Source organism: Astyanax mexicanus, chromosome 3 (assembly GCF_023375975.1).
Source record: "Astyanax mexicanus isolate ESR-SI-001 chromosome 3, AstMex3_surface, whole genome shotgun sequence".
In the NCBI taxonomy this organism is placed as follows: domain Eukaryota; kingdom Metazoa; phylum Chordata; class Actinopteri; order Characiformes; family Acestrorhamphidae; genus Astyanax; species Astyanax mexicanus.
In genome coordinates, this window is record NC_064410.1 from 34,519,018 (window position 1) to 34,542,429 (window position 23,412).

Consider the following 23,412-nt stretch of genomic DNA (forward strand, 5'->3'; position numbering starts at 1 on the left):
TCTGGGATTTTTGAGCCAGCAATCCATAGATACTGAAACATGTATTAAAAATGTCAAAATATCAAATGCTTCAGTACTGCAGACATTTTAATTTAATTTGTAAAGCCTTTTTCAACTCTTGGAAGTCTTTTAAACGTGCTCTGGCTGTGAGTTCAGTATCAGCTCACCATCATCAGCACACGGTAGCCGTAATGCTAGCCTCTCATGTTGTACAAAAATATTTAGTAGTATTAATAAAGGGGCGAGACATGGAAAGAACATAATGCAGATGCACATTATATTTTATGATCAAATGTCATGATCAACATGAATTCATTTTGACAGGCTTTCAGGCTGTAGTAATACCCTTAATCTGCCATCGGAGGGCATCATGAGACTTCTAAAATTAAAACAAAAGCACAACTGGACCACAATTTACTTTGTTAAATCTACGTCAATTTTATTCCAGAATCTCTGATGAAAATAAATTAAGGAAAATATAGTATTCATGATCACGCAATTAATAAAAAATCTCACACTTAAAGAAAAAAAAAAGTCTGGCATTTGCATAACACTCAGCAACAGCCAGATATACCATTCAGATCTTATGTGTAGTAACTGCACAATATGGGAAAGAGAGAACACCACATATTTTATTTAGTCACATTCATTTGCCATTTTGGGAGAGGTAAGGTTTCTGTTCATCTACTGACTACATTACTCTACAACAGTAACAACTGGCATACCCTCTACTGTAAATCCAACTCTATTGTGTTGTATTGAGTCATCTAGTCCATTAATCTCTCTGTGTGTGCATGGCTGGACTTTCCCAGTGTGTCTTCTGCAAGCCCCTCTGACAAAGCTCAATCCCTATCGAAACACACCCACCCGCACTGCAAACAGACTGCAGCCCACAGATGCAAAGCAAACATGCCCTTGACTCAAGCTTTGGACACAAAAACACAACTGGGATGAAAAGATACTTTTACAGAATCAGTTAAGCCAACTAGCACGTCTCCACATAACTGAACTTCCCATCCATATTTTTGACCTACGCTGAAAAATAAAATGTATACACAACATATGTATATATGTGAATCAAATGTGTGCATAGTTTTCACATGAATTAATTGCATTACATGACAGGTCATTGCTAAAAATGTGAAAAACAGTTCTATGTGGATGAGTTATGCCCATGTGAAAATCATGTACACATAAATTCAGCACTTTGTTTAATGCTGTCCATCTATTTCTTTCTCTGTCCTTTACTCCTCACATACTGCATTCTCACTTTCTGTTCTTTCCTGCAATATCTTAAACCTTCTATAAATCATCCCTACCGCAAAACTCACCCTTCATTTGTTTAGGGTCCAGTCAAAACAGCCATTAAGTACAAGATTGTCAACACATTCTATTAGCAATTTCATACTTTAATTGAACCATTTTTCATTCATTTAATTCTAGTTTAATGTGTGATATTAGCTGTTTGAGTGTTTTACAAGTGCACCCTTTATCTTTGTTACAGCTTTTGTTCTTCTCTGTAGACTCGCGTGTAATTCTTCTTCAAAACACCTGCAGAGAAACACGTTTTGTTCTGTCAAAGCATTTTCATTTTGAGTTTTTTTGAGAGCAGCTGTTTGATTCATTTGTTTGCCTTTCTCAGTAAGAGCTTCTTTATCTGTTCCATATCCTTTCATTCAGGGAGACACAAACATCTGTGGATGTTTACAGGTCTAAGATGAAAGTGCTGTTGTTCTGATGGAGGCATTTTTAAGACTATCAAGTCTAGAAAGTTTATTAAAGGTCATATTTTTTTCTATGAATCATGTTTTGAACTCCAGTTTTGCAAACTCCTGTATTTTTCTTTATGTTCCTTTGCTTTCTTTCTCCTTCCTCACAATTATTATTAGACTGATTATTATGGTATGCACTGCAAAGCAATTAGATTACCTGATGTATCTTCTTATTCTTATCCTTCTTATGCTGTACTCTTATATTAACTACACTTATCTGTAGTTGTAAAGATGTCAACATCATTCTAACTCCAACAGTTTGCTCAGTCTAATTGTGTGATTCAGGCGGGTTTACAGCTTTCTGATCAGATGTTTCCATGTAGCAACAGAATTTTGCACATTTTCTTCAGTTGTTTTCATAAATGTCACGATGATACCAGCACATTAGAAACACACAATAAACCACAGCAACCACTTGAAAACAACATGAGCCATATCAATCAGCCTTAAATGCCATTGCCATCACCTTGCAACAGTGTAGCAACCATCTTTTAATCATATTGCTCATCATAGCAACTACCTGGATTACCACAGAAACCACCTAGCAACATCATACATCACACAGCGACCACCATCAAAAAAGCTGCACAGCCATTCTGTCTTATTAAACCTCTTTAAAAAGATAAAACAATAACCTTGCCTAATGGCCATTTTGACTGGAAATGAAAGAAATGAAGAGTATTCTCACACTATGCACAATACTGCATATCTCTACTCCCATCACCCCATAACAATCCTTTCCTCAGGTCTCCACAACTTTCTTATTTCCTCCCATTTTTCAAATCGAGGTACTACAGTTCTCCTGAAAGTCAACCTCAAAAGCTGCTGCGCATATATTAAGAAATACAAAACTTTCAAGTTCAATACTTTTCCACTAATAATAAGTCAACCTATAAGAGTAACAATAAACAGCCTTTACATACAGTATAATGACCGTAAGTGTGTGTCCTGCACAAAAAAGGCTGGTCGGTGTCAGATCAGCAAAATGAAAATGATTTGGAGTGCTTAATCAATGGTATTAAATCATGTACGCTATCTATGTCAATAGTTCACAAAACGCCCCTTTTGGAGCTGGCAGAAAGAGGACGACACTGGGGGGAAAAAGTGACGCACTGATTAATTTCCATGTGAATAAAATGTTACATCAGTATAATTATTGCCAGAAGTAAGTAAACTGAAAGTCAGAACAGTGCTGATGTAGCATATTACATTCATTTGGGAAATTATGTATGTAACAAGCTAACTCAATGCGGCACTTTTTTTTCAGTGTACAGATGTCCCCGTCTAGGTCTCAGAGGACCACAGTATCCCATCAGCCCCCTCAGTGCCCAGACTGCTGTTTCTTGTGAAACGGTGCTTTCAGACGACTCCAGAAAGAGTGTGAGCGGCGGCTCTTTCTTTCGTTCCCCCGAACCACCTCGGCCTCCTTCTGACGGATCTGGCGCACCAGTGCGGCAAACACTTCATCAATGTAATAACGAAATGCTGCCGATGTCTCAAAGAACGGACACTGGAATTCCCTCGCCAGCTCTTTTCCTTCCTCCATTGACACCTACAAAAAAACAAAAAGAGATTAGGATGGATACTCTCAAAAACCATCCATATTAATCGAAACTCCTACCTTGTATTTCTATTTACTGGCCACTTTATTATGAGCACCTACTTGTACTTAATAAAGTGACACTGGTTTTGTTAAAGTGTTACTGGTGGTGCCGGCACAAGTGTATCAGGCACAGCGGTGCTGCTGGTGTTATTACACACCTTATTGTCACTGCTAACTAAGAGTGATTCAACCAGCTAACTAACAATTAATAAAGGTACAGAGGATGAAACTGTAAATCAACAGACAAGCTACATACAGACAAATATACAATCAAGAAGGAGCTTAAACCCTTAACAGGACAGAATTTTTGTGAAGTGTCTGACTGACATTAAACCACTAAATCTTGAGGATTTCTATTCAAGCATTACATAAAAAGCTTTCATATTAGATAAGGAACATTATTGAAAAGCATAATTGTAATTGTAATTAAAAAAATAATAATATTTACGTAAATCTGCTATTATCAAAATAATCAAAATAAAACAGGCAGTGTTTCCAGGTGTCCTGTAGGAGATTGCAAAGCCCTCAAATTTTCAGAATGTAAATAAGTTATTTTTGTGCAGAAAAAAGGGTTTTGTATCATCTACACCTGTAGCCTGTATATGGGACAAGGCACGTTAAGGGTTTAAGCACAAATAGTTAATAAATTAATTTTTTATTATTATTTCTTGTGAAGAAAACGTCCTTATATTTTAGCACAATTTTAAGTGAAATTGTACATGTATCTACAACAGTATACACTATAAGTATACCTGTCTGAGGTGAGCAAGGTCTGATTTGTTTCCCACAAGCACCACAGGTGTGTCCACGGTGCGGCGGACACGGTAGATCAGCTCCTTGAAGTGACGAGCCTCCTGGAAGCTGCGGCGGTCCGTTATGGAATAGGAGATGATGAAGCCTTCTCCAGCTCTCATGTACTGATCCCGCATGGCTGTGAACTCAGCCTGCACACACACACACAACATAGCTGCAGTCATTACACATACAATTAGCAGGTGACATGTTAACCTCTAGCTCCCATTTGTAATATTATTGGTATAATTTTATAATTATTGTGATAATAGCAGTATTCTGTCTTGAAAGTGGTATATTTTGTTTTGCTATTTAATGGGATTTTTTGTATATTTGTTTATGTTAGCAGTTTATTTGCATGAACTAAATATTAAGCATTTTAATCTTGTGGAATATTACACTATTTATTTTGTTACATTTTTATAATTCATACAAAAGTTACTGCTTTTTACAAAAATATACAAAAGTTTACAAATTACACATTATTGAATTTTGTTACTGCACTATACACTATATTGCCAGAAGTATCAGCTTGCATTTATTGCGTTTGGTGATGCGAGGTTTGGATGCAGATGCTTGGCCATGGAAATCCATTTAATCAAGCTCTCTACGCTCTAATGTTCTTGAGCTAATCTAAAGGCCACAAAGTTTGGAGGTCTATAGTGATTGACTCTGCAGAATGTTGATGGTCTCTTCACACTAAGTGCCTCAGCAATCAGCTGACCCCGCTCTTCCATTTTACGCTGAGTTTCTTTCGTTCCCAATCGCTTCACTTTGTTATAATATTACTGACAGTTGACTGTGGAATATTTAATAGTGAGAAAAGTTCACAACTGGACTTGTTGCACAGGTGCTGCCCCCTATCACGATACCATGGTGGAATTTACTGATCTCCTGAGGGTGGCCCATTCCTTCACTAATGTGTGTAGAAGATGATTGGTTTTATACACGTGGTCTTGGAAGTGATTGGAACCGGGGTTAAATTATATGGATGGGTGAGTGAATACTTTTGCCAATACAATGTACAGTCAGATTCTGATGTTTCCCATATTTCTTCCTGCAAACACATCAACTTAATGTTATTTTGTCAATAACTGACTGTTCAGTTGCTGCTGAATATGTATGTATGTACATTTCTCTGCTATATTTTAATTTTGCACAACTTTTTTTAAGATATGGCTATATCTGATAATTCTAAATTGATATAACTGAAATTTTTATATAAAAAAGAGATACAGTAGCTTATATTTTCTGTGCTCCCCTTAGTGCTCAAAGAACCATAGTCTTTAGTTTGAGAACCATTGGACTAATATGTATTAGTTGCCAGGTACCACTCAGAAACCAGATAATCAATATTATTAACTCAAGGCAGTGGTTTTAATGCTACAGCTGATTATATTCACCTACTAAATTTTACAGTGTTTATATGATGTAGTTCTGGATGACATTTACAGACACAGTGGCTGTTTTGTGACTATTGTACTTCTTGTACTTTTACAGTAGGATAATGATGATCACAACATGATCCCAGTGAGTATTTACCCCTACACTGACCTAATTTTCCTAACCTTCCACTGTTTTTCCTTCTGTGCTTGTTTTTTCCTCTCCTGCTCACCTGTCCTGCTGTGTCCAAGATGTCCAGGTTTGCTGGCTCATCGTCTATGCGTATCTGCGTCTTATACGCATCCTCTGAGATCAGGATCAAGCCCACATGAGAACATAAAAACAATAAGAAAACAATGTACTTATCATGTTAGGAGAACACGTGAATCATTTTTTTATGAAAGAGAGAGTAACAGCTGAGATAATAGCAACTACAGTTTAGTCTGTGTGTTTATGTTAAGAGATAACACTGGACCTGAAAAATACAATTCATATTAGATTAGAGGATAACATTTGGGGTTTATTCATGCATAACTGCATTTCTCAAAGATGAATCAAATGAAATTATGAGGTCAGAGATTTTAGTCCCAGTGAAAAAGGCACCAAAATAATTGTATGCTTTTTCATTAATAACATACAAAACAACAGCTTACAGTAACTATACAGCCGATGAAAACTAGGGAGCTTTATTAAACATGTGCATTATTTAGTAGGAAAATAATGCAACATCCTGATCAGACCTGGTAAAAAAGCCTTCTGGAGCAGGAAGCTTTACAACCTCATGAATTGATAAATGCACCAGAAGGTCTAATACAATGTGCTAATGTCAGCTTTCATTACACCTGCCAACTTCACTCACAAAGGGCCTGATAATTATGCTGTAATTGATCAGGTATAGTAATGCGTGGGAAACACTGTTAACCTGTTTGAGTAAGATAAGGTGTTGCAGGTTAGAGAGAATAGACAGAATAGAATATTTTAGGTTATTTTACAAAAATATTCCTATTACCCCAAGTGTACTCAAGCAGTCAAGACATATTTGGTGTCTTTAGCTTTAGCATTAGCTTGTTACAAAGCTAATGTATGTTTATAGCCCACCAATTGCATATATATAAGGCCTAAATCAGTGGTTCTCAATCTGTGGAATGTGTCCAACTGGTTGCTCACTGAATGTCCTAAAATATTATGGACTGAAATTTCCACTCTGATTTCCCCAAGATTACATTTGATGGTTTATGCTAAACCCATTAGACTTTGTATATAAGCCCACATTCCAGATATTTACTCTCATAACTACAATATTATAATTATTAACATCAGTTTTATATGTTCTACAACAGAGCTCTGCAGAACAGAAAAAGATATGCTAAACTAACGGGTTGCCAACTATTTCACAATAGTGTCTACATTAAGATTAATGACTGAATAATTAATCTATGGTTAAAGGGGTGTCATGTAGCCTCCACAGATCACACTAAACTGCACCACAGACATTATTAATGAGGTGACAAACCCAAGCTTGTATTATAACCCATCCTTCTGCTTCTGTCTTCTGTCCCATCATCAATAAACGCTACAAACCCAGTGCTACTGGAAGACATGCACGTCCATGCTGCCAACACCATGTTTTAAAGAGAATGTGGTGAGCTTTGCGTTGAGCTGTTTTTTCCATCATACAGGTAGGGGTTGATCCTAGTTTCACCTATCCAAAGAACGCTGTTCTAGAACTGGGCTGGCTTCTTTAGATGTTTTTTAATAGTCTAAGTCTAATCTAGCCTTACGAGCCTTATGATCTGCACCTTGTGATGAATCCTCTGTATTCACTCTCATGAAGTCTTCTATTTATGGTAGACTGAGATACTAACAGACCTACTTCCTTGAGAGATGTTCCTTAAATGTTTTTTTTTCACCACGGAAAGAATTCTGTGACATGCAAGCTAAAGCTAAAGTAACCTGATACCACCTTTTATATGACAGTTTTCCATTAAGATTAATTACTGAATAATTAACCTATGGTGAAAGGGGATGTCATGTTTCACCATAGATCACACTACACTGCACCAGAGACATTATTTATGAGGAGACAAGCCACAGAATGAATTATGGCTTCTCATCCCAGTGTCCGTTTAATTATAAAGTCCCACCCTTAAACAAAAAGAGCCTTAGCTACAGTAGCTGCTTACACTATAAGTAAAGATTGGCGGTCAGTGTGCCAGTGGAGAAGCCCCCTTTGATGAGCAGATCTATACAGTGCAGTACCAAGACGAATATTTGCTTTTTTTTTTTTTTTTTTTTGGGAGCCAAACGCTATAAACTATTCATGAGTTTTTTTTTGTCAGATTTTAAGTCAGAGTGAACTGACTTGTCAATAAAGATTTTGAATGCACTCCTTTTGTTTCTCTATCAAGCTTTCCGAGATGTCAAACATCCTACCACACTAGCTCCCTTCTCCTCACTATTACTGAATAAAAACTTTTGCAAAAACATAAATTATATGACATGTGGAGGCCACATCTAGACTTTTGTGTATGAAAGTGTGTGCGGCACAAGCTAAGTTCCAGGTGATCCTTGAAAGTTATAGTTTGGTCATAGGTGGTACATGGTAAAATACAGATGAGAACCACTGGCCTAAATCAACACACACTCCTCCAACCCATGTGAAAGTATGCACTAATAGACTATTTCCTCTAGTGTTCCTTCTGACACTGTAAACATCAATCACCAAACATATAGTGGCTTTAGGAAGAGAGGCAGATATATATATTTTTTTACTTTCTTACCTATGGTCGGGTCATGGTCCTCAGGAAACCTGTGGCTGATAAACTGCATGATGATGGCTGGGGAAAAAAAGAGAGAGGATTTTTTTTTTTTTTTTTTACATAATCCAGGTGTGGTGTTATAATACACAGAGTAACAGAGTGAATTTTTCCCTTCAGCAAACAGCTCAACATAATACCTTTCCACCAATGTAGACTTCAATTTCTGTGTTTGGTAAATCAGTTAAATCAGGCGAAATGGTGATGGAACTAAACAAATCCACAAGCTGGCTTTCCTACGGTTTCTCTGCCTACTTTTTTATCCACCTTTTTCCCCTGTTCTTTAAAGGTCAGGAGCCCCAGGGCCAACACAGAGCAGGTATTATTTGGGTGGTGGGTCATTCTGAGCACTGTAGTCACACTGACATGCTTGTGGCATGTGGGTGTATAGTGTTGAAATAATGAGGTGGTGTTATAAAGTGGTTGGTATAAGTGTATAAGTATTAAGTATGTAGGTACATGTGTGTCCAATATGGAAAGTATATATTTAAGTCCCTTATATTATGTACAGTATATAAGGAACATGTGATAATACATTCCATGTTTATTAAATATATTAGGAGTGTACTGTACACTTTTATAAATTATAAGTCATATGTATTACGCTCATCATCAAAAATACAGAAAACATTACAGTCACGATTGTGGATATTCAGCAAGCAGTAATGTCCTCCATGAGTCATCCTATTAGTACCAGCACCATTGGCAGATGGCTGCACAACATTGGATAACATGCACACAGACCATTATGACAACTTAATACCACATCAGCATTGTTAAAGATTACAGTGGTGTTTGACCTCACTGTCATGGAGTGAGTCAGAATGGCCTCAAGTCATCTTCAGTAAGGAGTCCTGCTTCTGTCTTGGTGGAGATGACAAAAAAAACAACAAATTTTTGTGTGGAGGCACTGTGATCATGCAACACACAACAAGAAGGTCTGGTGTCATGGTGTGGGGTGCAATTTTGCATGAGGCCAGATCTCCTCTGTTCTACAGTATATTACAGGTATTTTGACAGGCCAATGTTAAGTTCTTAAGGTCTTGCCACCAGTTACCCTATCTGAATGCATATTCCAGTGCACTGCAGCACTGCAATGCAACACTTCTATCTGGGTGTGAAATTTTTCCATTGATTAGTGTACATCGGTACAAAAATTATGTGGGAAAACTCCCGTTTTACATTAGCTTTTTGATTTAAAGTTAAAAGCATTTTTGCTTTCTATAAAGTCACTGTTTTTGGAGATATTTGATTTACTTTAATCATATTTTACGGTTAAGACCTGACCTGAAAATGTATGAAATCAAACACACACACACACACATACATACACTGCTTTATGCATCTCTTCTGTCCAGTTCCCATGGAGACAGTCAGTGAAATAAAGTAAAAATATCAGTCACCATAAAGTTTCTCCTGCAGTGCAACCATAATACATCTACACCAGGTGAAGCCTACTGATCTCTACGCCAACAGACTTGGGGGTGGTGGGTTGCTAGGTGACTCCCTAACGACCAGACAGAGCTGAAGCCTCTGACTGCTAAAGCAGCGAGCCACCGCCCAGCAGCAGTGCATGCGTTTGTTTGTGCATGTGTGTGTGTGTGTGTGTGTGTGTGCACATGAAGGACACCTCATTTTGAAACAAACCAGACTAACCACAACAGTGAACACAAGACTGAGAGAAGGGATTCAGTATGAATTAGGATTGCAATGCGACCAATAATGTTAGAATTATAAAACAGCGGTTCAGGATCAGATGTTTTTTGTTTGTTCTGCATTATTTTGACAAGTATTATTTATACTCAATGACATGGATGCAGTTCATAGAACAGATGCTGCTGGTCAATAGAACCACATGTGAGGGTGATCTGGACACTCCCAAAACAAAATTAAAATAAATTACAGGACCATTCACATACTGTGGTCACAAAACACAATACTGCAAAAATGACTAACAAGAGTACACTGTGTAACTCCGGTATAAAGTAAGGCTTTAAAATAGGGTAAATAAAGGCCACAGAATGTGGTTTGTTGAAATGGGCAGGGTTAAAATCAGACAGTACAAATGAGAACAGAATAGAGACAAAGAAGGAAAGAAAGAATGAAACTTTATTTACTCTTTCATTACTCACCGCTTTTCCCCACTCCTCCTTCCCCCAGCATCACCAGTTTATACTCGCGGGAGTGAGAGCCAGTTCCCCGCGAAGACTCCATCAAAACAACTGCAACACACATTTTACATATATAAAAAACAACATACATAACATAACGGGTGGATTAAACACACACATTTCACAGAAACAGAACAAAAAATGTATCTACCTTTTGAACTTCTGAGCTGTAGCAACACTGTTTTAGTTTACCGTATTTTTCGCACTATAAGTCACACCGAATTTTAAGGCACACCATCAATAAGCGTCTATTTTATGGTCTATTTTCATACATAAATTGCACTGGATTATTAGGTGCATTATGCGACCCTAGTAAGGACCAGGGGTGTCGCCATGTTTTCCTTCTTATTCAGCAGGTGTAACTGTAATTTATATATATTTTAAAGTCAAACGAGTGCTGGATGTTAATCTACACAGATTTCTCTCCTGAAAACTGTTTATTTGGGTGAGTAAAGCACTTCCATTTATTTACAGTTAGCTTAGCTTTCCAGATTTACACAAAGGCACAGCAATAGCGGCTAACCTCTGGCTCTAGCCACAGTTAGGGCTAGTAAATGCCGCCTGGCATCTCTACACTGAGGAACGCTGAGTGTTGCGGTAAGCCAAGGTAACATTACCTAGAGGTTCCTTCCACGTAGCTTGTTTAATACAGTAAACACACAGCCTACAGTCTGATATATTTACCTCTGAACGGGTGAAAGAGCTAGTGCTTAGAGCAGTTAGTGGGTAATGCTAATGTTGCTTCAGTAGTGCTAGCTGTGGTTAGCAGCAGGCTGTAGGCAAATAATACTCATTTACCTCTGGAAGGTGAAAGAGCTAGTGCTTAGCGCAGTTAGCAGCTAATGCTAATACTGCTGCAGTGTCTGTGCTGAAGAACTAAACTCCTGTATAACGCTGTACTTCAGCGCGGCTTTATTTCTCCTCACATTTTTGGGAAAATTAAAGATTTAAAGGGCAAGTAAAGTGCATGTAGACAAGTGTGAGTGAGTATAGTACATATAGGATCATGTTATGGAGAATAAATCCTAAACAAAAAGATTTTAAATTCATATTGACCCTATGAAAACAATACTTTTAGACTACTTAAGACCATTATTAGGATATCAGGACATTTGTGACCTTAAGCTTAATATCAGTGGTGTGCCATCAAACCTGCCAATTATCCCCTTCTGTCTCTGTATGTATCTTTTCATCGTTAGCTTGCCAACTATTTAACAGCAAAATAATTTTACAACAGAATCACATATTTTTGGTACCTCAAAAAAAATAACAGCTGCTGCATGTGTTCACCCACAACAGGCAAGATAAAAATAAGCAAGGTCAAATCAGGACAAGCAAAATGAGGTAGTAGGAGAAAGCACGCTGCAGTACAAACAGAACATATAGACTAGTGTAAGCAAATAATATGCATGTAGACCAAAAGCGAAAATAGACTAGCAGAAAAAAAAATATGAACCAAGTAACCCTGCGGAGTAAAGCTCCAGCAATTAAACTGTGTGTACTTCTGGCTGCCTGCTGTTTGTATTGCTGTCTGTTTTCACACTGTTTAATGCAGCTTCACTTTCATAACTGCTATTAGACATAGACAGTGACCGCGGTTGCTAGGACTGCAGGTGTGAAACCCCACCTCTTTCTGTGTTTACGGGAAAAATGGCACCGTGCTCCATGTAGTTGGCACCTTTGTTACAAAAAGGCTTTTAATATATCAATAGAAAACTGTCAGTCATATTTAATAAAAAAAAAACTGTCAAGATTATCATATTTATATAAGTTTATTTTTCTCAAATATACCAACAGAGTACAATATAACAACAGACTATTCTAGTATTTCCATTATTAAATACACTATGGGTGGGCGATATGGACCTAAAATAATATCACAATATTTTGTAATAACAATCATGTTGGCGATAAAACAAAACATTGATTTGTTTTAAATAAAGTAAAATATAATATAAATATAATACCAATATGTTTTTTGTTATATAAATAAATCAATAATAATGCAACAACAAATATCTACCAGCTTATTTATTCCATGCACATAAACTGCAAACAAGCAATTAAATTAAACATAGTAAACAGCAAAATAGCTTTCAAGAATATTTCAATATTGAAATGAGTTTTTCTTATCGTGTCAAACATTTAACGATATTATTGCAAACGATACAATATGACACAGCCTTAAAATGCACAATAAACATATCCTTTAGTCACTCTTACACTCTTACACATTAATCCTTGTCTACTTAATTCTGTAGAGCATTATTTAATCAGAAAGATATGCAGTTTGTTTGCATTGCATGTTTGTTTCTGGTCATACTTTTTATGTATGTAATATTATGTATATGTCCCTTTAACCCATTCAACCCATCATGTATTTTCAAATGTTTTGTTGCACATAATACTATTTGAGAGACTATAAACCAGTCAATGAACAAGTTTATAAACTAATGAAAGAGTAGAGTTTGGTCCCATCCACTGCGAAAACACTGAAAAAACAAAAGTACACAAGTCATTGAATAACAGCTTTTTTTTTTTTTTTTACTGTTTAGGGATGGTTCATGAAATAGAGAGGTCAAAATAAAATATAAAATATTACACATGCTTCCAATGCAATGAAAATAATAAAAGAAATAATATTTTAGATTTTAGTTAACTGGATTTATTTGCTATACAGATTTTATGGAAGAATATTAGTCTTATTTTCTGTGCATTACAGTCAGAAAACAGCATTCTTACTTTCCCCCACCCCCGAATCACTGGAGATAATTCAGGTCTGAAAGGGGTTAAGCGATCAGTACAGTGTAGCCTAAGCTGTAACAATGAGTGCAGTTCATGTGTACTTTTTAATCATGGTGTTGGCTGTAATGTGTGACCATGTCTTTTTTTAGCGCACTTATGCGTGTGCTTTTGACACTAGTGGCAAAGTTTGGAGCAGTAGAGGAAGTGACTCATTTGGCCGAGCTGTTCATGTGACACTGTGATGAGTCCACTGGTCGGCAGCTACATTAACCACTGTCAGTAACACACATTTGCTGCAGCACTGTGGAGGATCAATATGGGAGTGCAGAACTGAACAGAGTTATTGACTGATGCTGGAAAAACTGATGTATAAAGGCTGGTTCAGCAAACATTTTACACCCGTCAGTCTGGAGGGAATTTTATATTAGTGAAACAACGTTTGGTAGACCAGGCCTACTATGGAAGCATGATTATGTAAATACTCAATGTATAAATATTTATTTATGTAAATATGCAACAATCAGTAGATATAATCAACACTGCTTGTCGACTGTGAATTTTAGTGTTGACTAATCATGAACTTGTCTGTTTCTATTTCTTTCTTTGCTCACACAGGGCCCTATCTTATACCCTGCTCAAGGCATGTTGCGATGCTCATTGCTACCTTACACCCTGTTAAAAGTCTACTTTTATAAATAACTAATTTGTTATAAACTGTGTGTTTCTTTCTCAATTAAAAGTGCAGTAAAGAAGAAACATTAGGTGGGCCATACGAATACTCAAGACCTGGATGTGCAACAACAGCACTGGGAAGCACTGGGAGTATTATGTAATCAATATAATCATTACCATAATCCATCTTCCATAATCCATCCAACATCTTGCCCCTAGAGTAGTGGGTGACACTGACCACAGTCAAATGAATCAGCATATTGGGGCTGGAGCTTTCTGTGAACTACCATGTTTCTATCACTGTTTATAGAACGCTCCACTCAGAAGAACAAAAAAAACATTTCAGGCAGGGGAGAGACAACAGTGAATGCACTTTTTTAAAAAGTGCACAGTTAGCCCTTCTCAACCAAAACAGAATTGGTTCTGTTTAGGCTTATAAGAACCTTGATGCAGTGAACCAGCCCACATTTGCACAGGTTTTAATAGAACCAAGGATACATCACAGAGGGCGTTGCACAACGGCAGTAAACAGAAGTGAAAAGATTGAGTACATAGATTACCTGTGGGAATTTGTTCTGTTGTTACAGAAGTTTGCTTTTCTACAAAAAGCAAACATGGATCAATGTTTGGCTCTTTGTGTGGTCGCCACAGCTCCTTGCTCCTCTACAACTAGACATCCCACAACAGTTTGCCCTGAAAAACCTACTATTCTTTGCTTAAAGGGAATGAACTTTTTGGGTTCCTAAACGTATATTTGTTGGAAATGTGCAGGACAGTTTAAAAGGAGGTGCACGAACTGAAACATAGCCACTTCTGCATTTCAGCACCACACCTGGACTCCTCCAAACTGTAAATGATGTACATTATTTCAACTTAATATACGCTGCAGATATCGCACAAAAAGCTCCTCTCACCTCCAAAATAGTGGCCATACAGGAGGAGGAAAAAACAACAGCATTTGTTTATATAAGCCAATGATTTTCCCAAGTTTTTCTAATATTTTTTTTATTTTAAATTATTATGTTTCTAAATAACAGTCATAGATTCTTTAATGAACTGCTTAGCCCCTTCCTTACTTTATTCAAAACTGATCTTATGTGTGTACAGAGCTTTAAACATGGCTTAAACACTTTTAATATCTCCAGAAAATATTTAACACCACTATTACAATAAGAAAATGTCAAAAATCACAAAATTACCAATATTAAGTTTGCAGGCTTCACAGTAAACAACAAACTGAAAAATTGGGGTTAATTAACCACTATACCTACCTACAGTTTTCCCAGTATTATAGTACAGTCTCCACTAGCCACAAGCAAGAAATTAAGTTATATCAGTAAGCTAAGCAATAATAGATTTTCTGTCCAAGTCCATTTTAAGACAAATTATGGCCACTTAATTTGACCACTACTGGGATTCATATATATTCCAAATTTGTCCAAATTTATTCAGACAAGCTTTTGGATGATTTCATGTAATGATTTCAGTTATTTAGTTATTTAGGTTTAGGTGGAAAAATACTTTGTCAACACATGGGTATTTGCATACTTACAAATTTGCATACTCACAATCAAAAAGTTCTGCCAACAAAATGAGATGATCTGGAGAGTAAGGTCACCCTGCTAAATAAACCCTCCAGTGTTGGGCTGTGGAGCAGTGGAACTAAAGTGATGGACCTCTATATATCCAATACATTTGAGATTATTTAGAGAGTGAGAACTGGGGCTGGTCAATAATTTTATACTTTTATAAAGTACCAGTAATACGTTAAACACTTTAAAATAATAAAAAACACTGAATTTAATGTGTTCTACAATGTAGATTAATACTAAAGTCATCCAAACTAAGAAGAAAAACATATGCAGTTTTTAAGTAAACAAAAATGTGTTACACACAGCAGAATATGTTTTAGATTTTAGATTCTTCAAAGTGACAGCTTTGCAAATTATTTTTCTCAGTCAGCTTTGAAAAGTATTTACTTGAAATGCCTTTCTGTAAGAGGCTGTGCCTTGCCAAGAGTTAATCACTGAATTTCTTGTCCTCTTAATGTGTTTGAGAACATCAATTGTAAAGTTATGAAGAGGCAGAATTGGTATACAGTGAATAGCCCTATTTGAGTAATTTTCTAATCCATATTATGGCAGAAACTCAACTAAGAAAAAAAAAAAAGAGTCAGTCAACCTGAAACATTTGAAGAAGTTACCAGCCTCAAAAAACACAAGTTAACAGCACCCAACATAAGAGCCACCTCAGTTAGTATTTTAGTTTGTTTAGCACTTTTTTATTTACTATATGATTCCTTATGTGTTCCTTCATAGTCTGGGTGACTTCAGTATTAATTTACAATGTAGGAAAAAAAATTAACACAAACTTTTGACTGGTACTGTATATTGTGACGGAAAGTATTTCAGTGACTGTGAAAAGGTTTTTTACATTTTACATATTTAGGAATACGTTATTTACAGCATCTGTCACTGACTTACATTCATTAAAGGACACATTATATGACAAATAGGTAGGGCTGCAACGATAAGTCAATATAATTGACAATGCCGATTATTTAAATTTGTCGACTAAAAATTTAATTGTCAACTAATTGTTACTTTTTAACAGTACTGCATTACACAAAGTGCCTATTTGGAGATAAATTGGAGGTAAATTGTTCACTCACACAGGTTTCACTCGAGGTGCAAAAGGCCGGTCACCCTTTAGCTTTATTTTAGTTTGTGGAACAGACAGTAAAACTTGGCTGGAGGACCTTAAAGACCTTACATTATTAAGTGGAAACAAAAGCTCAGAAATGTAAGCTGGGGCCTCATTATGTACAGCCTGGTAGGTCAACACTAAAATGTTTAAATCAATTCTGTATCTCACTGGTAACCAGTGATGAGAGGCCAGCACTGGAGTAATGTGGTCCCTATGTCCCCAAACCCAACAGATTACATATTTAATGACTAAATATGAGTATTTTTAATGTATAAACAAATAAAACTCATTTTAAATCCCATGTTCTTTGTTTTTAGAGATGGACATGGCAGAAATAAATGTTGACTAATCGAAAAAACAAAAATCAGATTAGTCGACTACCAAAATAATCAGCTATTTGCAGCCCTAAAAACTGGCAAAATAATTTTTCAGAAGTTTGTAAGTACAGACATCTGGTGTTCTTATAAATATTGAAATGATAAACAACCACCATTAAAATATATATTGTGAATTTATTCTAGCCATATTTTCCAGATCAGATTTTTAACAGTGCCTTACCTCAGTGATACTGTTTTTTTCTGGAATGCAATTGGATTTTTACAGCATTTACCTATTATAACAAGCATGACTGTCTGAACTACTGGTAGATGGTTCTATAGAGGAACACCGTGACAACCTACTCAGCTCTACCCAGCTGAAGTGCTCCAGTCTGGGGCTCGGGCTGCAGCAGAGCCCCTGGACTGGTCAGTTTAGGCCTCGGTCAGGATCAGCTCTGAGGACAGGGGCTGAAACTCTGCGTGCTGTTTGAGAGCAGCACTTTCTCCACTAAAGTTTTATCAGCTCACCGTTAGAATGAGGAAACCTGGGTAAAACACGCAGAGTATACCAGACAGGCCTCTTTTCCCTGATTGAAAAAAAAACACTTTTAAAAGATTATGAAGTGAATAAAAAGCGGAGAAAAGTGTGTAAATGTGGAGCCAAACTGACATACACTGAAAGAGAGAGAGCAGGACCAGCATCGTGACCGCAGAGCGAAGAGAGACCCGATTGTTCAGCTAATTCAATAGACCCGCTCATGTTCTGTTAACTAAAACAAGCTATTCTTGACCGTCATTTACAGATTAAGCTGGCTGTCTGACTCAGTGCAGCGAAAGGGGACAAGAAAGTGCCATTTTGAGAGCTTAAAGTCTAACAAAAACATTCAACAACACTTTTAAAACCAGCCCCGAGCCTCAAGTTCACTGCCCAGCCTGCAGCCCTCCCCCCTCTAGTGGGATTTTACGGCATAAAGTGAGAAAAAACAACAAAGTAAAAGTTGCTTGGTTAGCTAAAAAATAAATGTGCAAAAATAAATAAATGAGTGAAAAAAAACTTTTGGAGGCACTATTCACTCAGTTGTAGAACTTCTAGTAACCTCAACATTAAAACTCGTTGATTGATTTTTAAAGAAGTAGGTAAAGCTGCAGGTGTGTGCTCACCTGTATCACAGTGTATCAGTCCTCATCGTCCCCTCAGCAGTAAGGCAGGTGATCATTCTGATTGGTGATTAATAAAAACTCCAGTTTCTAAAGCTCCATTCTCTCCACTGTAAACACACACAGCCCCGTGGAGGGCGCAGTGCTGCCACTGCCACCGCCGCCGCCACCGGGTCCTAAAGCCGGTGGGGTTCAGCTCTGGGCCTCGGCCGGACTGCCGAAGCGTTAATGAGGTCAGCTGACAGCGAGGACACTCCAGAAGGGTAGCGCTGCAGACAGGGTTGCCAGATCCAACCAAAATATCCAGCCCAAAGTCAGTCCAAAACCTAAGTTGCAAAAAAAAAAGACTTTTACTTACTCATTTCTCAATTCTTGCCCCTCCTAAACTCTCTTCTCATCGCCTGCTAATTTCTGGTTACATTGTGATTTCTCTCTCTTGCCATGTCCATCCAAGGCAACACCCACTTTTTTAGTTTTTTTTGGCGGTCGTGGTAATTTTTAAAAGTAGGCCAAAAAAAACTCACCCCCACCCCTGAATTTTCACCCGCAACTGGATTTTCAAACCAAGCCTAATTTGGTGGAAAAAAACGCAAACCTGGCAACTCTGGCTGCAGACCGGAGACCTAAATGAGCAAGGTCTATAAAGGTATATAAAAGCCTGCCAATCATATTTGGCATCAACCACTTAAATTCTTGCTCCCAGCCAAACACATTTTACATTGACCAGTTGCAGAGTAGAACAACCTATCCATCGTTTTTTGCATCAGCCCATCTAGTTGTTTACTTAACACCCAAATTTAATTCTGGTTCTTTTACCTGTAGGAACGCAAGGTTCACGTTGCAAGCAGAGTTGCAAAGTGGAGTCATGACAGTAAGTAAGACTTTTTCAAGTAATGTGAGTTTCATCTTGTGCTAATAGAGCCCAACCCAGTGGTTTCCAATCCTTGCCCTGGTGCCCCTGTGCCCTGTATATTTCAGAGGATTCCCTGCTTGATAATTTGATTATTATGGATGCTGTGATATTTGGTGTAGAGTGAGTAGGGTGTACAGGGCAGACAGTGCAAGCGAATATTCATGGCTGATTTTAAGCATGCAAGGACAGCCACCTGCATCATGGATGTTCATCAAAGATGAACTGATAAGCACACCCCTTGAGCACTATTCCAAAAATGCTGTCTAGGCCTGCCGTTTTATGTGGGTTCACCTCAAACCAGCTGTAATCACAGACAGAATCAACTCTAGCCCAGGGTGCTGAAATTCCAGTCCAGCATGGTTTGGTGTACTGCTTAAACACTTTCACTAAACCCGCCAATGAACAGAAGAATTGAAAGAAGTGTGTTTTCAGCAGGAAAACATCCAAATTGTTCTGGATAATGGCTTTTTAAGATTTGAACTAAAACTTTGCTCTAGCTATTAAAAGTAGTATTATGCAAGAATTGGCATTGCTTGTTCTTGAACTTCCCTATATTTGGGAGATGCAGTTCATGCTTTGGGCCACCCCTAAAAAATGCTAACATGCATTTCTGGACAAGCTGAGGAATACAGAAACATCGATGAAAGCGAGAGAAACATGTAAGCTCTATTGGTACAGTAATAACACTTACAAGCAACTCTCTGCCCATTTCACCAGTCACACCAGTGCAGTCAAACAGGGTGTCAAACCTTAAATAGTAATCACAGAGGCATTATTCTACATATTACAGTTATATGATAGGATTTCGGCAAACATATCGCCTCTGATTGGCTAACAGCACTTCGACACCAGGAGGCAGACAACAGAGATGTTTTAAAATAAAGAATTTTTACACTAATAACAGTCTTTGCAAGATCAGATGTCAAGTCTTAGAATCTCTGAAAAATGCCAAATTCGCCGGAGATCCTATGTAAAATATAGTTACACATGGAGGTGGGTAGCCCAGGTCTAGTACCATGAATACTAATTCACGTGTTGTGCTTTACCTGATTCTGTATATTTTCTTTTACAAGCTTCTGTAGACAATGGAGGTTGAGGAACAGTTTCATGTGCAGCATTAATATACAACTTGGAGAGACCTATAGTATTACACAAAGAGCAAGAAAAATTGGATTTTTGCAAAAAGGAACCTTTAAAGACTAGGCCTACTAAAATACTGCTGGTGTAGAAGTGAAAAAAGCAGACAAATAAAATCTATAAATAAAGTCTGTCCACAGCTACTTTACACAGAGAAGGATATCACTGGTGGGCTACAGTGAAAAACCCTCATTAAAAATATGAATATACATGTGAGAGTTTTGTGGTGTAAAAACCACAGACACTGTTCTAGACAAATGTGGAAACAACTGCTATAATCAGATTTATCTGAGTTATCCTTCACCACATTTCCCCACATCTGAGTCAGGGCACATATGACATACACCAAAATAACAGTACAGGGTCAGTGTAATGTTGGCAATACTTCGCAAAGAGAGACAGAAAAAGAAAGGGGTATTCGTACAGTGTAATAATGCCAGATGCAGGGAATCAATAATCAGTCACAGCTGAAGCAGATCAGCACTAGAGAGTGAGAACAGTTCCTGATAGGCTTCTAATGACCATGTGAGAGTCCTGAGTGAGAGGTGTATTCTGTAAAGTGTAGCTCAACACAAGTGGATGTAGAACACAGAAATATAAGAATCATTCATATGCAGATGTGGGGTCTCTTCCAGTAAGATGATGACATCTGTAGAAAACCGTTTTTTTTTTACCTTTAGCTGAATAATATGAATAGCTAAACTTGTATAGCTTTTTATGATAAACATATATTTTTGGTTTAAGCTTAAAAAGAAATATTCACAGTTTTATTATTACTAATTATCTACTCATTCATCCAATCATGGTGGCATGCAGAAATTTGAGCATAATTTATGCAGTTACTGTATGAAATGTGATACTGTCACGGTTGACCCAGGCAGGGAGACGAGGAGGCGGACGCAAGTGCAGGTAAGGGCGAAATAAATAATTTATTAAATAAATAACTAAGATAAACAAAGAAACAAGTAAACACGTAACAAAGATAATAAACCAAAATAAACGAGGGAGACTAAAGAACATAAACAAACTAGATAAATTAATAATGATAAACAAACAGGGAATATATACAAGGGAAATAAACTAGAAAATAAACAAGGAAATAAACTATAAACGTGAAAACAAAGGACTAAGGCTATAGAAGACAAGGAAACACTGAGAGAAGCTATGAAACACTGAGAGAGACAAAACAACAGGGGAAGGTGCAAAGACCGACGAAGGACAAGTGACAGAGGAGGATTATTTATAGTAACATGAAACACACTAGAAGTGGAAACACCTGGGGAAGGGGCAGAGCTACAAATGAGACACATGGTGGAAAACTACTGAGACAGGGGACACAGAGGAGCAGGGGTCACGTGGGAACAACACACAGAGACATAAGACAGGGCTAAGACATGACAGATACTGTAAATAGTCATGTGCATTATACAGTGAGTCCAAGAAGTATTTGATCCCTTGCTGATTTTCTTTGTTTGCCCACTAATAAAGACACTATCCTTCTGCACTTTTAATGGTAGATATATTCTAACATGGAGAGACAAAATATCAAGACAAAATCCAGAATATAATTTTAAAGAATATATTTTAATTAATTTGTATTTCAATGAGGAAAATAAGTATTTGATCCCTCTTGCCAAACACACTCAATACTTAGTGGCAAAGCCTTTGTTTGCAAGCACAGCGGTGAGACGTTTGTTGTAGTTAACCACAAGTTTAGCACACACACCAGGGGGAATTTTGGCCCACTCTTCTTTGCAGATCCTCTCTAAATCATGAAGGTTGGTGGGCTGTCGCTTGGCAACTCTGACCTTCAGCTCCCTCCATAGATTTTCGATCGGATTGAGGTCTGGCGACTGGCTGGGCCACTCCATGACCTTAATGTGATTTTTCTTGAGCCAATCCTTTGTTGCCTTTGCTGTATGTTTAGGGTCGTTATCATGTTGGAAGACCCAACCACGGCCCATTTTCAGATCCCTGGCAGAGGGGAGGAGGTTGTCCCTCAGGATTGTGCGGTACATGGCTCCATCCATCTTCCCAGTGATGCGGTGAAGTAGCCCTGTACCCTTGGCAGAGAAACACCGCCAAAACATTATGCTTCCACCTCCATGCTTGACGGTGGGCACAGTGTTCTTGGGGTCATAGGCAGCATTTTTCTTCCTCCACACATGGCGGGTGGAGTTGAGGCCAAAAAGTTCAATTTTGGTCTCGTCTGACCACAAAACCTTCTCCCAATAACTTGGTTCATCTTTCAAATGATCATTGGCATACTTGAGGCGCGCCTCCACATGTGCTCTCTTCAGCAGGGGTACCTTTCGGGCACTGCAGGATGTGAATCCATTGTTGCGCAAAGTGTTGCCAATTGTTTCCTTGCAAACTGTGGTCCCAGCTGCCTTCAGGTCATTTGCTAACTCCTGCCGAGTGGTTGCAGGACGATTTCTGACCGTTCTCAGCATCATTGCCACCCCACGAGGCGAAATCTTCTTTGGAGCACCGGGCCGAGGTCTGTTGATTGTCATGTTATACTCTTTAAACTTTCTGATAATTGCACCAATAGTTGTTACTTTCACATCCAACACCTTACTAATCTTTTTGTAGCCCATTCCAGCTTTGTGAAGGTCAACAATTCTGACTCTGAGGTCCTGTGACAGCTCTTTGGTTTTACCCATGTTGGAGACTTGAAATCTGTGTGATCTGTCTGATTCTGTGGACAGGTGTTTTTCACACAAGTGATTAGTGAGAACAGGTGGCTTCAGGTCAGGTAACAAGTTGATTGGGAGTGTCTAACTGGTCTGTAAAAGCCAGAACTGCTAATGAATACTAAGGGATCAAATACTTATTTCACTCCATGAAATACAAATCAATTAATATATATTCCTTAGATTTATTTTCTGGATTTTCTTTTTAATATTCTGTCTCTCCATGTAAGAATACATCTACCATTAAAAGTATAGAATGATCATGTCTTTATTAGTGGGCCAACGAAGAAAATCAGCAAGGGATCAAATACTTCTTGGACTCACTGTATATATGTGTGTCCCCATTCATCATACACAAAACTATCCGTTCACTGTCACTATGTGTAATTCATTACTTACTTATTATTTATTTACTGTTAATATATGTCTAGTATAACTGGATACTGCTTAGCACAATACATACCATCTTCTCCTATTCCGGGACCATACTCAAAATTCACTGTTTATAAGAAAGCATAAGTATATATGACA

At 37.7% G+C, this 23,412-nt stretch overlaps 1 protein-coding gene across 1 annotated transcript; it reads right to left on the bottom strand.

The window, feature by feature from the left end:
- Nucleotides 1–413: 413 nt before the first annotated feature.
- On the bottom strand, nt 414–18,319 carry rit1 (Ras-like without CAAX 1). Its single transcript, XM_022683074.2, has 6 exons — nt 18,139–18,319; nt 10,499–10,588; nt 8,331–8,387; nt 5,783–5,856; nt 4,128–4,319; nt 414–3,324 (listed from the first exon to the last, which is right to left on the bottom strand). Exons 2-6 carry the CDS (start codon nt 10,578–10,580, stop codon nt 3,094–3,096), a joined length of 636 nt encoding a protein of 211 aa, XP_022538795.1. The 5' UTR covers nt 10,581–10,588; nt 18,139–18,319; the 3' UTR covers nt 414–3,093.
- Between the last annotated feature and the right edge of the window lie 5,093 nt (nt 18,320–23,412).